Genomic DNA, 14726 nt, shown 5'->3' with positions numbered 1-14726 from the left:
AAAAAGTAAATGTAAGAAAGATACTGATCCTCAGTGATTCCTTGCACATCAAAGAAAAACAAAGTTGTCATTTTTCTCTCATTGGCTTGGCTTAGAATAAAAGACTGATGACTCAGTGTTATCAACGGCAGGAAGGAGTAAGGACAGTCACATACTGTCAGTGGGAAGATAAATTTGTGCCACCTTTCTGGAGGGCAAATTTGGCAATATAAGACATTTATATATATTGCTTCTTTGACCCAGAAAATCCACATGGAAGAATTTATTTTATAAAAATATTTGGACAAGTTAAAAAATATGTAGGCACAAGATTGGAATAGTAAAAAGTCAAACAAAAAGGAAAAAGAATGTAAAGAACAATCAGTATTGATACTAATATGACACACGCCCACGACGGAATAACATCTCGAAGCAATAAGATCTGTGTTGACATGGACAAAATGTTCACAGCACTTTAAGAGAAAGAAGCTGGCTACAGGTGGAAGTATTCCAAAACTGGATTGTGATGGCTGTGCAATTCTGTAAATGTATTAAAAAATCCTTGCATACTTAAAATGGGTGAATTTGACAGCATATGATTTGGACTTTAATAGAGTGAGTTTTTTTAAAAAAATAATTTGGTCAAATTAGGAATACAAACAATAATAAATGTTGGAGAGGATGTGGAAAAAAAGGAACACCTTTATACTCTTGATGGGATTATAAATTAGTATAAGCACTATAGAAATCAATATGGAGGATCCTCAAAAGACTAGGCATGGAACACCATATGACCCAGCTAAACCACTCCTAGGTATTTATCCTAAGAAAATAAAGTCATCATACTACATATTTAAAGATGAACAATTCACAATAGCCAAACTATGGAACCAACCTCAGTGTCTCTCAAGGGATGAATTGACTGAAAAAAAAATGTGGTATATATATACACAATGGAGTTTTATTCAGCCATAAAGAAAATATGTCATTTGCAGGAAAATGGATGGAACTTGAGAGCATTATGTTAAGTGAAATGAGCCAAACTCAGGAGGTCTAGGGTCATATGTTTTCTCTCATGTGCAGAAGCTAGAAAGGAAAAAGGAAAAGAAAGTTGCAGGGAGCAGGAAACCACATGAAAATTAAAGGGAGATCCATAAAGGCAAGGAACCAGGGGGAGACAGGTTGGGAAGCAAAAGGGAAATACTGGGGAATATCAGGCCAATTATATTGTGTTTATATATGCACATGCAACAGATGCCACCACTATGTACAACTATAATGTACTAACAAAAATATGGAAAAAAATAATTTGACTGTTGAATATGAATCCCATTTTTGTTTAAAACACACAAACAGGTGATACTCAGGACATATCCCCCAATAATAACTATGTCTAACTTGGGTAGTGCTAGTAGATTTGCTCTTTATGATTTTCAGAATTTCTTACAATGAGCTTTAATAATCAATGTTTATTTGGGGATGTTTATCCCCAAAACACACCAGATAATGAATCTGTGCACAAAGCTACCCTAACATCCACTTCTTTTCAATATCAAACATCTGAATGGGCATCTTAGTCTTTGCTCAGATTCTTTTTGAGAATTTGTCTAATCTCACTTCTTCTGTTCTGGCCTCTTATTTCACCATCTTTCCCGGAACACTGCAGTTTATCTTATCTTCAGAAAAATTTACACTCCAGATATAGCTGGAAGCAGCAGTGTTAATATCAGAACAGGGATTACTGAGGTCTCCTAAGCCCTTCCCTAAGCACTCTGCTGTAGTCCCAGTGGAAATTCCCAAGAGCCCTTTCTGCTCACATTCAGTTCCCATCACAATCTTGGGAATTGATTATGCTAACGCCTATTCTCCAGGGCCCCTCAAAGATCTTTAAGTGAAGTCATTTTATTTCTTCCTTACACCACTACAGATGGTTCTCAAATGTCGCCTGGGGGCGGTTGGTGGTCCACAAGAATCTTCCAGGTAGTCTCCGAATTAACACTCAGATATGCACCTCTAGTTCTCTGGCTTTGGCCTGAAGTTAAAATTGAAAAGTCATTGAATAAGATCCAGATATGACCTCACTGATCCCTCATCCAGTGCAGAGCTATTCATCATCCTGGCGATTGTTCTGCAAGGGCAAGTGGGACTAGGTGGATCTGAGGATGCACAGGGGCTCTGGTTGGAAGGACTATGGGAACATCATTCCCTGAACACACTAAGATCCAGATGCTACTTTTAGAGGAAACTGGTATGACCAACCCATACATTCAGAGTGGTCAGGCCAAGGAAGGTCTCTGAGAAAAGTACAGAGCACACATTATATCTGAAAAACTGTCAAAGGGTAATGAATTCTTCCCCAAAGCTTTCAGGATCCGCATTAATTTGGCAACTCAAACTGCGAGCATCATCTAACAACCCCAGAGACCAAGACTGCCAAGTGTTTATTGCCAAAGTAAAAGGAGAAAATTAAAAGTCTCTGCTTAACCACAGCTGTGGTGTGAGCTACATTTTTAGAACAGTGCAGTGGAAATAAGGGCTTTGCTGACATGGGCTGCAGGTTTGCCTCTGTTTCCCCAGGAAACTCAGGCCTATGGTCATGGGTCAATTTTCACAATTTATGTTTCAGCCTGAATTAGAAACATCATGACAAAGGAAAGAAGAGATAGACACAAAGCACATCAAGATGGTTTATTAAATGAATAGTTCAATCTATCTGGAAAACAGCCTAATCCCCCACCCCCCAATCTAGTTAAAAGTTTGTAACTCTCATTCTTTAAGTAGAAGACATGGGTGTCCACTGACAAAATAAACCTCAGAAACCCTGGATCAATTTTCTTTTAAGATAGGACCCTGTACACTGACATATTCAGTGGGAAAAAAAAAAAACTATATTCCAGGGCACAGGTGTTTTTAGTTCCTAATTTTCCACTGCCTTTTGTGCAGGTGGCAGGAGGAAGCCTTCCTGAGGAATCTCAGTGATGAGGAGGGAAGGGAAGCCAAGGGCAGGCTACATTTTCACTGGTAAACAAGGTACTGCCAAGGGGGACCAGACCTGGCTGTGCCTACCCAGAGTGGGAAGCTCAGGGTAGAGTGCCTACGAGAACATGTTCCACCGTCCTCAGGCTGGGTCTAGCTTCCCATCAACTACTCAATGATTCAGGGTGAGCTGCTTCATTCCACCCAAACTTTAGCCTCCTCAGCTGAAAAGGGAGACACCAGCCTCACAGGACTGCTTGAGAATTAAACGAGTCAAAACACATTGGAAGGACTATGGGAACGTGTGAGTCACTGCGTTTGCTCCTCCATACACATATAAATAAATAAAATAAAGGTATTGTGTCAATCTACAACTAAATATGTACACACACACACACACACACACACACACACAATGGAGTATCTGAAAGTGCTGCCTAACACATAGTAGGTGCTCTATAAGTGTCTCATAGTATCTGGAAAGCTTCAAGATTTGGAAAAAATCTCTCTGATGGGGATGGCAGCAACTTAGAAGGCTACTGAGAAGACAGTGAAAACAGACCTGGCAGGTGGCAGTCAGCCAGGGAACAACTACCCAATTAGCCCCTCTGAGCACTTTCCACAGAGGAAGATCCAAAAACCAGATGCACAAGGGGACAAAACAAGCTTCCTAAGCCTCCAGAACATACAGTGGCATCGAATGGCCACCATAATGGATTTCAGTCTTGATTTATGTGTTAAAGAACACTTACTTAAGGGCCACAGTAACAGAGTTGGTGATCTGCACCCTCTGAGAGATTATTAAGGTCTAAGTGATTTCAAAGGGAAGACATAGTGATCTCCTTTAACAGAATGTAGTTCATGAGTCAATAGCATTTAATAATCCATATCTTGTGGGCCACACATTTTACTAGGTGCCTCAGGATGTTACACAAAGAGAATTTGCTTTTGCATTCAGAACAACAATGATCAGTACCAGAAAGTGACACCATGAGGAGATCATACTGTGACAAATACAGTTTTGTCAACACAACAATATCATGTACCCTGTTCTGTCAGAATTTTGAGATGGACAAATTTCCACCATTACATTTCTTTATGTGATAACTGACCTGCATACCAATTTAAGAATGCCATGACATTAATTCCAATAATCACTACAAATCTAGGGAAGTATTACTAGCCAAATGTATTCTGAACACTTTTTAAAGCACAGTGTGTCTTATTTTTGCTTTTATATAAAAAATATATTTGCTAATCAAAAAATTGGACTGCATATATTTAACATGCCCAATGTAATTAAACTTATAAATTATAACCCACATGTTTCTTAGGTTTTGGAAAAGGAAAGTATTATGAGACATCTTTGAAAGAAATGTGAAGAAAATAAACTCACATCAAAGACACTGAGAACATTCAGTTTTGGAACTGGAGAAAGAAAGGATCTTAATGATTATCTTCAGAGTAGAGCCAGAAGGTAATCATGGATTTGAATCCAGGTAGACAGAAATTAGTTATCCCCCTAAAAAAAGTCAAATAAAATAAAAGACAGACTCTACAACCAATAAACAACATGACAGAAACTAAAACCAACACAAGAAAAATCACCTACATATTTCTTCCAGCCTAGGACTCTGGCTTCACTTATATTCCACGAGGGAATTACAGAAGAAAAGGTTTTTGTTTTGTTCTGTTTTCCTGGTGAGTAGCTTAAAGTCTTAAGAATTTTTGTAGAATCTAAACAGCACCCCAGGAAAAGTCCCTGAGTGACTAATGAACATTATGTGTTCTCTTTTAATCCTGATTTATACCAGGTCCAATATGATTGTGTTGGTTCTGGCTTCCTACTGCAGGTAAAAAAATGAAATTACTTTTAGGTCATTTGAATCATTCTATAGTTTTCAACAGACTGAACCTGACATTATTACAACCCAGGAAGTTCTCAGTTTTTGAATGAGTCCTGCAGCTTTCTTCCCGCTCCTTTTCTGCCTCTCTTCTCCCGCTTCCCTCTTTGTTTCTTGCTTCCTTCCTTCCTCCACTCTTCTCATTCTGACATACTCATCTCTTTGAGGCATCTAACATATTATTAAAATTTGACCATTACTGACGCACAGTAGAGCAGTTACTGCACGTTGGTAAAGCGTCCTCTTTCTCAGGGGTCTCAGGCAAGGGCAGGGAATGAATGCCCAGAACACTGACAAGGAAGCTGTGACATGATCTGGCCATCAGTCCCTGCCTGAGCATGACAGGAACCAAGCCTTCTGACCAGAGAGCGGGTCTCTAACTCTAATTGGAATGATTTCCTGATTCATTTATACAAAGAATATATGCCTTTCTAAGAGATGCAGGAAAAAAAAAAGGTACTCTTTCCAATCACTCCAGTCTCCTGGGGTTCCCCCAAATCATCCTGACAGGGAGGAAGAGAGAAGTTGGCAGATTTCAGCACATTAATAGCAAACGACAAATTAGTAACTATGTAACTATGTTCTTTAATCTTCAACATTCATAATTGCACAAAGTATCACTGATCATTTAAATAATACATGTCAAACAATCTAATGAAGAAAGGAGTAAGGTACAATGTTAAAAGCAATAGCTTGAGCTTATAAAAAAAATCTGATAATAACATTTAACACTCAAAGTGCAGAATCTTGACAAGTCTTCTGAAAATTTAAGTCCTTACCAATAGGGCAAAGCACTATAGATAAACACACACAAATATATTCAACCTGCTCCATCTCTCTGCTGAACACACAGCAATTCTGACTTCCAATATATACGTAGTGTTTCTAACATATGATGCTGCAACTGCAGAACAGCAACAGGGGAAACTATCCTTTACTTTCAAAATAGAATCGGGTGGGGTAGTCTAGTCTCCTGACTAGCCAACTTTAAAATGGCATAACCAGAACTTTGTTACAGAGAAAAATATTTTTCCTTAAAAATGTATATGTGTTAAAGATGGCTGAAAATCTTGTCCACGCTAGGGGAAAGTTGAGTGTGGAAAAATCTGCATTTTTCTATCTATGCCATAAAGAAAATAAAAAGCCAGAGCATTCTGGCATTAGCAAAAGGCTGAACTAAATTCTCAGGCAATAAATTTATGGGGAAACATGACGGGCTTCTCATTAAAGCTATGTGTACATTGGCTGAATTTTATACAAGATTCTTGAATCTTGTGGAAAATTGGGCACGGCTTGACATCTGAACAATGTCCCTGGTTTGTTTGATTTCTAAAGCATCGGAAAATGTTGCACTTTGGAAATCAAGTAGAGAAGAATAAACACACTCTAAAACAGAACTGGGCTGCATCTGACTTATTTTTCCATATGTCTGCATGAAATATTTATTACGTTTATTTCTCTTACAAACACAGCCCCCACGTTAGAAATACTGCGGAGGTTTTTTTTTTTTTTTTTGGTGGTGAGAAATAGTACTTTTAAGGCAAATCTTACCCAGCAGCAGTAACCACCTAAGGATAGGCAATTTTCAGTTGGCTTTCAGAAGCTGGTTGCCATGACGAAGAACACAATTTATTCCTTAGTCCTTATCACAGCTACGATCACAGACCATAAAAATTAACAAGGCTCTTTTCCTTTTCTGTATGATTTCAGAGCGCCTCATCCTTACCTGAGGTCTTTTGTTCACCCAATTAAACAGAATGAATGTCAGTCATCTAGCAATTCAATTAATGCTGATTCAAAATTCCGGCCAAAACCAGAATCTATAATCACAACCTCCTAATCACAGCTCAGTCGTGAGAATGAAAAGTAAGCAGGAAATTGCACTAATTACTCAATTAGACTAATACTGTCTTTTAAAGCAAGGGCTTAAGGGTTGTCAGCCTGACAAAGGACTTCAGAGTCCTCCTCACCTTGTGTGTTCCTATTGCTTGAGTGAAACTCGTGTTTTCAAGTGGTCATAATTTCTACTCATCTAACGCAGATGAACTCCATCAGGCAATGGAAATTTACAACTGATATACAGACTACAAGTGAGGGACCATTCTGGTGGCTTCTAGGGGTTCCCAACATAGGCCTGTACAATGGCCAAGGTGATCCCTCTTCCCAATGTGAAGACAGGAGAGTACACACCTTTCTGGCCCCAGAAAACCATTTAACGAGGGGGAGTGCTAAAGAAAGTAGTGCTTCTCTACAAAATCTTAAATTAAGCCATGCTCACAGGTACCAGACTCTGAACTCCCAACAGAGCCACAGCATGTTGGGCAGAGCTCTTTAGAAAGCCACTCACACCTGGTGTGAGCCTGTGGGTGGCTAGAACCAACAAGGCTCATACACACCCTGGGGACTGTTGCCCACTCCAAGCCCACCTGGAGAAGCCTTCATGAAATCAATAATGAACACCAAAAAAAACTGGTTGGGAATAACATACCAGCAGATGTGACTGAAGTATTTACAAAACAACACTGGATATAGACCAAACAAGCTGGACCTTATTTAAAAGAGAGAGAGGTCCTTTTTTTCCTATTCAGTTTCAAAAGACTTAAATATTCTGTAAACAATAGGGAGGACACTAGAGCCTGTCATGCCTCTGGTTTTTGTGGTTATCTGTCAAAATCCTTCCCGAGCTGGCTGCAAGGAGAGGATGAGGAGACAGGGAGAGGGAAGATGGCCTACCGGACATGGCATGGGCTTTTCTCTACAGCGGTTCTGAAAATGACCAACTTGGGAACTGCACAGGGATTCTGAAAGGAGGGGAAACATTTATTTGACTAAGTGAGATAAAGTCTTTACTTCCAGGGTTTGCCTTGCAGGTGGCCACTGCCAAGTGCTCGGGGGTTCGAGTGGCCAGCAGGGATCCCAGTGGGCAGGTTCTGACTACTGCGGGCACTAGGCACCTTGGAGTCTCTTCCAGAGGAGTTAGTTTGGTTCAGCCGGCCTGGAGGGAGCAAGAAAGAGGAGCTGAGCAACAAGAATGATTCCAGGAACAATCCGCCAAGTATACTTTTAAGCTAATGAAGTCCTAGTCTACCACCACTTTTAAGCTAATGAAGCCTGGTGCAGCATGTACTTTGGGCCAATGATGACCTATTCCTCATCCTTGAGATTCACTTGCAGTTGGGGAAGGGGGAAGGGATGGAGTGTTTTGCTTCCTCACTGTTATCCCCAACAAACCTAGTCTCTCATTTTTCCTTTGGTGGAAAGGGGTGCAGGATGAGGGGTGATTAGAAGGAAAGAGGGGCAAAGGTAAGACAGGAGGACAAACCAGAAAGTGCTGGGTGGTGGCTTAAATGTACCCAGAAGCAATGGAAAGAAAACTTCCTGAGAAGGAATCTGAATGCCTTATGCTGCGCTCAACCCTGCCTGAGATGCACCCTTTGACTGATAAACTCTTCTCTATGTCTAATTCTTACCACTCTCAGGGGTCACCCCTACCTCATACCTGGATCAGCCATATTTTCAGATAGTTTAAGAATCTGAATAGGAAAGTGAAGTTTTTCATATGATGAGGGAATATTTCAAGCTACAAATCTCAAGTTTCACAGAAAACAAAGGTCAAAATATCTTACTAGGATTGTCTGTGCGACCCTGATCCTCTTCCAGATAATATCCTATCTTTTTTAAGTCTTCTGGGGTAAATCTCCATTTGTTCTCAGCCGGTGGGGGTGGCACTTTGGGGCTGGATCGTTTCCGGGCAGAACCAGGAGGTGGGGCCTGCTGGCAAGATGCTGGCAGGGAACCAGTAATCAGTCCTTCTGGGAATTTCTGAGCTAAGACTTTTAGACCTAGACATAGAAGAGCATCAAAATAAATAAACAAACATAAAACAAACAAAACAAAAACAGGATTAACATGGTAAGGCCACATCAAACCCTGGGAAAAAAAGCCTGCATGTCTCCTAATCTTTGGTCACCAAGTTGAAGCCAACACAAGGACATGAAATCTTTCCTAACGGTTTCACCATTAAGCAAATTACACCAGAAAATGTTACACGGGAATGTTCTGAGAATTCCACAAGAAATCCTTTTGCTCAAATCTTCAGCATTCTTCCAGAGCCCTGAAGCAACACTGTTATTTTAGGAATTAAAAACATGTGCAATAGAGCTAAAGGACAATTCACATAACTCCTAGTTCCTTTGAGAACACTAAATTCCATACACTGAGAAGAAAAGGTGATGGGGTGGGTTGAAGGACTGTGAGTCCACAGATCTATCTTTTAAGTCCCAAAGAGAAGGTGGCCTTGCTCACCTCCAGAAAGCATGAAGAGGTTTTCAAACCCCCGCTCACACATGGTGGTGGCCGCCTGGCTGGCCAGTCTTTCGTCGTCGTCATACAGAATGATGATCTTGCCGTGAGCATTTTTCTAAAAGATAAGTTAAGGATCCAGGCACTGAGCTAATGCTCCTAGATTATAAGAAACCCCTAGGGTTCTTCCTTCTGAGTTCAGGAAATGTCAGAGGAGTCCATTCTTACCCATCGCACCAGCAGTTACTGGATATTTCCTGTCATGGAAACCACATGAGCTAGTTTTCTTTTCTTTTGTGAACTAGTATTACCATAGTCTGAGGCAGTACTAGTTTCATACTTCATTTACACCCTTTGGTTTTTTTCATCCCAGGAAGTAAATACTATACACTCTAGTATCCATTTTACAAACAAAGAATCTGGAAAACTTCTATATCCAAAGTATTCACTAAAGTCTTCCTTATAATAGTAAAAAGGTGGAACCACCCAAAAGTCCAAAATAAAGGAATGGTTTAATAAATTATAGTAAATCTGAAGATGAGATAATATACAGTATCAAAAATGGAGTTTACAAAGAGCTTATGTTAGGATGGGGAGACATGCTGTAATAAGAAGCGGAAAAAAGCAAGCCACTATACATACAGTATGGTTTCAACTTTGTAAAACACACACACACACACATACACACACGACAGTCCAGAATAAAATATACCAATAATATAACGGGAGCCAATGCTCCAACTGTGTGATTATGGGAGATTTCCATTTTCTTTTTTATATTTTTCAGTATTTTAATTATTTTCTACTTATACAATTTTTGTGAATGGAAAATTTTTTTAAAATCAAAAATTTTAAAGGAGAAAAAATTAAAATAGAAAAATATTTATTTCTTAAGTTCTACTTGGGTAAGCTTTCTGGTGGGAAAATATTTTAGGACTACCTTTCAACAGATCATAACCTTTCACCTAATGTTTTTTTGGCCCAGTGCAACATGGTTTGAAAGCATCTGCCTTCATCGTCAAGATTCTAAGCAACAGTTAGGAATCCAAATTCTCATATATGCTAACCTGACAGCCTTCTCACTGGAAACATTCTTTCATGGTACGTTTGATTCTTGTAATCCTCATCCTATCCAACTCCTTAAAATACAACAAAGGATACATATTCAAGAATATCATTTGAATAGGGGTTCATCGTTCTAGACAGAGTTGCAATTGGGTAACTGTAAGCTGTGAAGAGAAGAAAATGTTTAGAAGTCTGTAGTTCTCAGTACAACTTGGCCCCAGTTCCCAGCTGGTTTAAAATTTAAGAGGTAAATACATTTTCAAAATCATGAGCCATAAACCTAAATACACTGGGGAATAAAAAGAAACAGGATATTATGAACAAAGAATGAAGCTTCACTTCACTGTTCACATTTAGTACTGTTGAACTGTGAACCATTTGAGAACCATCAGCAGCCTCTCTTAGAGCTCATGGTGGAGCCAACATGAGAGGTTTCCATAATGGATCTACTACACACACGGACTCCCTGTCAATGCTGGTTGTAGTTCAGCCTGCCTGGACTCAAGAACAGGCTCTGTTCCTGGGAGTGAGGTACTATAAAGCCCTCTCTCTCTTACCTCCGATGATGTGGCACTGCTGGTAAGAATCTCTATCACGAACATCTAGCAGCAGGAAGGGGCAGTCAGAATAAGGTTTGTCTTTGGTGTTAGGCTCTGCTTTCTTCACTAGCCCTTTGTCTAGATCCAGTTCCCCGACACCACTGATGACGCTGTAAGGGGAAAAAAATAGGTCAGGAGAAAACAGTCAGGGTTTGGTGGTTTAAAGGTCAAATGCATTTAGAACAGTGAGATGAGTGCTCAATGTCTTTTCAAAAGGCACTTCAAAGGAGAAGGTAAATGAGTACAGTGTTTGGCTTCTGAATGCAGGATCCTCTGGATTCCTATTCTATCATCCTGGACCCCAAGTGGGGATCCATGTATCCATAATTACCTCCAGACAATGCCTGGTGATGACATGGCCAAGGGGGTATAAAGTGTAGGGCAGCATTCAGAGAAAGAAAGAGGGGAACAGTTAATTCCAAAGGATTTTGAGGAGTATAAGAAAGCAGAACAAAGATTGATAAGGACAGGAAAAAACTAAAGGTGTTTCTGTGCATATTACATATAAATATAAAGTGGCAATAATATTTTATATATTTCCAATATAGCCAAACACCACATAATGACATTCTGATCAATAAAGGACGGCATATGCAATGGTAATCCCATAAGATTATATTGCCTAGTCATATTGTTGCCATTTTAGTTTGGTCACTGTGTAAGTACACTCTATGATGTTCCCACCATGACAAAATCACCTAACTACATGTTTGTCATAATGTTCCATTATTAAGTGACATGTGAATGTACTTACACAAGATACTGAACCTTAAAACTTTGAACAGTTAGTTATCTGCACTTACATCCATTTGACACATTACAATGTTGAAGCTGAAGAGGTTTTTATTTTTAGTGGCATTCATATAAATGAGACAGGAAGACCTGGGATTAAACTGAGAGATTCATTACTGACAGTTCTATTTCTAAGGTCATCTAGCTACTAAAATTAGTTGCCATCTTAATATTAGAGAGGAAATGTGGTGAAAACATGAATCAAAGGACTAAGATGATGAGGTGTTATGAACAAAATGGCAAGTGGTGAGCATATCTGCAGTGGACTGAGAAGATGGTTACTTTCCTAGGAATATTAAGACATATGCTAAGCCACAGTTTAGTATGTGGTGTATTTCCTCTTCCATCACAGCACATCAAATTCTGCATTTAAATCTAATAAACACTATGACTGTATCCTATATAGTGTATATTTTGTTGAACCAAAGATGAAGAAACTCTCTTTCATATAGAACTGCATCCTCAGTAGAAGTCCTTTAGGCCTATCTTTTCTTGAATGCATTTTTAGAGTCTTTTCACAGTAGAGATACTGATGATGGCAATCTTTTTCTAGTAGAACCTAGTTTCTCTAGTAGAATCGTTTTACCAGTAGGAGGGATGAATGTATGCTAAAAATCATCTCCAGTTCTATAATCAGTGGTTAATATTTGTGAGAAAGTGCTACATGAAATAGAGCCCAAGGAATAAGAAAAACAAGTCACGTCCAATTTAAGAATCAATACAAATTGCTGCTTTCACTCTCCTTTGCTGTACTCTGGGCTTTATTTTTCTGATTTCAGACAAAGCAATTATAAGCAGCAGTAGGCAGAAAAGGGGGTAAAAATCCTACTCTGAAAGAAAAAACAGTACTTATAAAGCTAAGTATTAATAATAAACTTACTACAAAAGGGCTGAGAATGGAACTTAGGAGGGAAAATGAGTACTCTTGTATTAATATAGTCATTACTGGGGACTGAACCCAGGAGTGTTCTACCAGTGAACTATATTTCCCATTCTTTTTTATCTTTTATTTTGAGACAGGATCTTGCTAAATTGCCTCCAATTTGTGATCCTCCTGCCTCAGCCTCCTGAGTAGCTGGGATTATAGGTGCATGCCATTGTGCCTGGCTAATATGTTCTTATATTAATTCAGTAAGACTGTGGTGAAAAAGATTCAGGAGATGGTATTTAAATAAAGAAAAAGCAGAAGGGCCAGAATTAAAATATAGGACCTCACTACTGCCAGCTCTGTTTCTAAGGTAATTAAATCACTGAAATTGGTGTTTAGATTAATCTGAAGGTAAAATACGACTTGGATGAGAGTACCTCTGAAGAGTAGAGCGACTAGAGTCCCCTGCTCCCGCACTGTTGATGAACTGGACTGGGCTGGGTGACTGCTCACCGGGGTTCCCTTTTCCATTGGTCCTGGCAGCAATTTCAGCATCGGGGTCTGAAGATGCAGAATCATTGTCTAAAATTGCAAATGAGACAATTAAATTTAACCTCAGAATTTGTACGTACTTATATTAAGTAGCTCCACAGAAATGAAGTCAAGAAAATCTTATCACCATTATTAAATTTTTCTAGAAGTTGTAATGCACAGGTTCTCAAAATGCAAAGACCCCAGGAGTCCCCAAAACCCTTTCAGTGGGGGGGGGGGTCTGCAAGGTGAAAACTATTTTTATAAGATGCTATTTATCTTTTTTACTGGGTTGATATTTGTACTAATGGTGCAAAAGAATTAGTGGATAAAACACTAGCTCTAGCGAGAATAAAGGCAATGGTACCAAACTTTACTAGCAATCCCATTTTCACTCTCATGTGTGCACTCATAGAAAATAAGTACAGCAGTCACATAAAAAATGTCCCTGATAAACAATAATAATTAATAATTTTATTAAATCTCACTTTAAAGTGAGTACACATCTTTTTAATGTTCTGTGTGATGAAATGGGGAGTCCACATAGGTCAAGTATGCTACATATGTCACTGCCGTGGTTATCTCAAGAAAAAGCATCAGAGTAACTGCTGAGCGGCAGCTGAGCCAGCTATTTTTGCTGTGGACACCTTTTTTGCTTAGAAAGAAAACTGACAGGAAAGCTCTTGTTATTTACACTTGTGTATTTTGTAGACATTGCCTCAAAAATGAATTAAGTGAGCCTGTCGATTCAAGGAAAACAACGGATGGTATTTGTTGTCAATGATTAAATTTTGAGCAAAACCCAGGATTTTAGAAACTGTATTTGCCATCGGGCACTGAAGTATTAGGAACTGCTTCCCCATACTTATAGATGTTTCTGGGAAAATAAATGGTGAGATTAAAAATGTGATTTTTTTTGATAGTGTGTAAAGAAATATGTCAATATAAGATCACCATAAATCAGTGAAATGATATTTTCCAAATGACCACTGCTAGATATAAAAATCACGCATGGGTAAAAGAGTCATTGAACGTGCAAAACAGACCAATGGATTTCAATGTAACCAAGTATGAATGGTTCATTGATTTAGATTCTACTTTATAGCTAGCCTTTAAGAAATGACAAGTTGTCAAGTTTTAGTGTAGTATCAATAAAAAAAATCCAGAATTATCTGAAAAGGCTATTAAATACTCTTTGTAATGTTTTGAATAACCAATAAAAATAAATAAATAAATAAATAAATACTCTTCCTCTTCCAACTACAGGTCCATGTGAGGGAAGATTTCTTCGTATACTTCAACCCAAATAGTATATTACAACAGACTGAGTGTAGAAGCAGATGTCAGAATCAGCTGCCTTCTATTAAACCAGACATGAAAGAGATTTACAAAATATGTAAAACAATGCCACCCTCTCTGTAAAATTTTGTTTTAGAAATATAGTTATTTTTTATTAAAATGCATATTTATGGGCTCAGGATGTGGCTCAGTGGAAGAACACGTGCTTAGCACACATGAGGCCCTAGGTTCAAACCACAGTAACATACACACTAAGTTTTTGTGTTTGTAATGGGTTTAATATTGTTATTTTTAACTGAAATAATAAATACTGTTTAAATTGTCAGTTTAAAAAGTTAGCACACTAAATATTAATAGAAATAATTTAATCTATATAAACCAAGGTTCTCTGAGGTCCTCAATAATTTTTAA

At 38.7% G+C, this 14726-nt stretch overlaps 1 protein-coding gene across 4 annotated transcripts in view; it reads right to left on the bottom strand.

Annotated features, from left to right (window-relative positions):
- Positions 1-5509: 5509 nt before the first annotated feature.
- Cep41 (centrosomal protein 41) overlaps positions 5510-14726 on the bottom strand; it is a 42530-nt gene continuing 33313 nt past the window's right edge. For all 4 annotated transcript variants that reach the window (XM_076860405.2, XM_077110461.1, XM_076860426.2 and 1 more), the window contains 6 exons: positions 12923-13067; positions 10784-10935; positions 10323-10390; positions 9165-9279; positions 8486-8701; positions 5510-7854 (listed from right to left, as the gene is read on the bottom strand). In XM_076860405.2, the coding sequence (XP_076716520.2) occupies positions 7706-7854; positions 8486-8701; positions 9165-9279; positions 10323-10390; positions 10784-10935; positions 12923-13067 (845 nt within the window). In that variant the 3' untranslated portion in view covers positions 5510-7705. The remainder of the gene's footprint in view (positions 7855-8485; positions 8702-9164; positions 9280-10322; positions 10391-10783; positions 10936-12922; positions 13068-14726) is intronic.

The sequence above is a fragment of the Callospermophilus lateralis genome, chromosome 1, assembly GCF_048772815.1.
Source record: "Callospermophilus lateralis isolate mCalLat2 chromosome 1, mCalLat2.hap1, whole genome shotgun sequence".
Lineage (NCBI taxonomy): Eukaryota > Metazoa > Chordata > Mammalia > Rodentia > Sciuridae > Callospermophilus > Callospermophilus lateralis.
The sequence above is the reverse complement of the archived record's forward strand: the minus strand, read 5'-3'. Positions and strand labels throughout refer to the sequence as shown.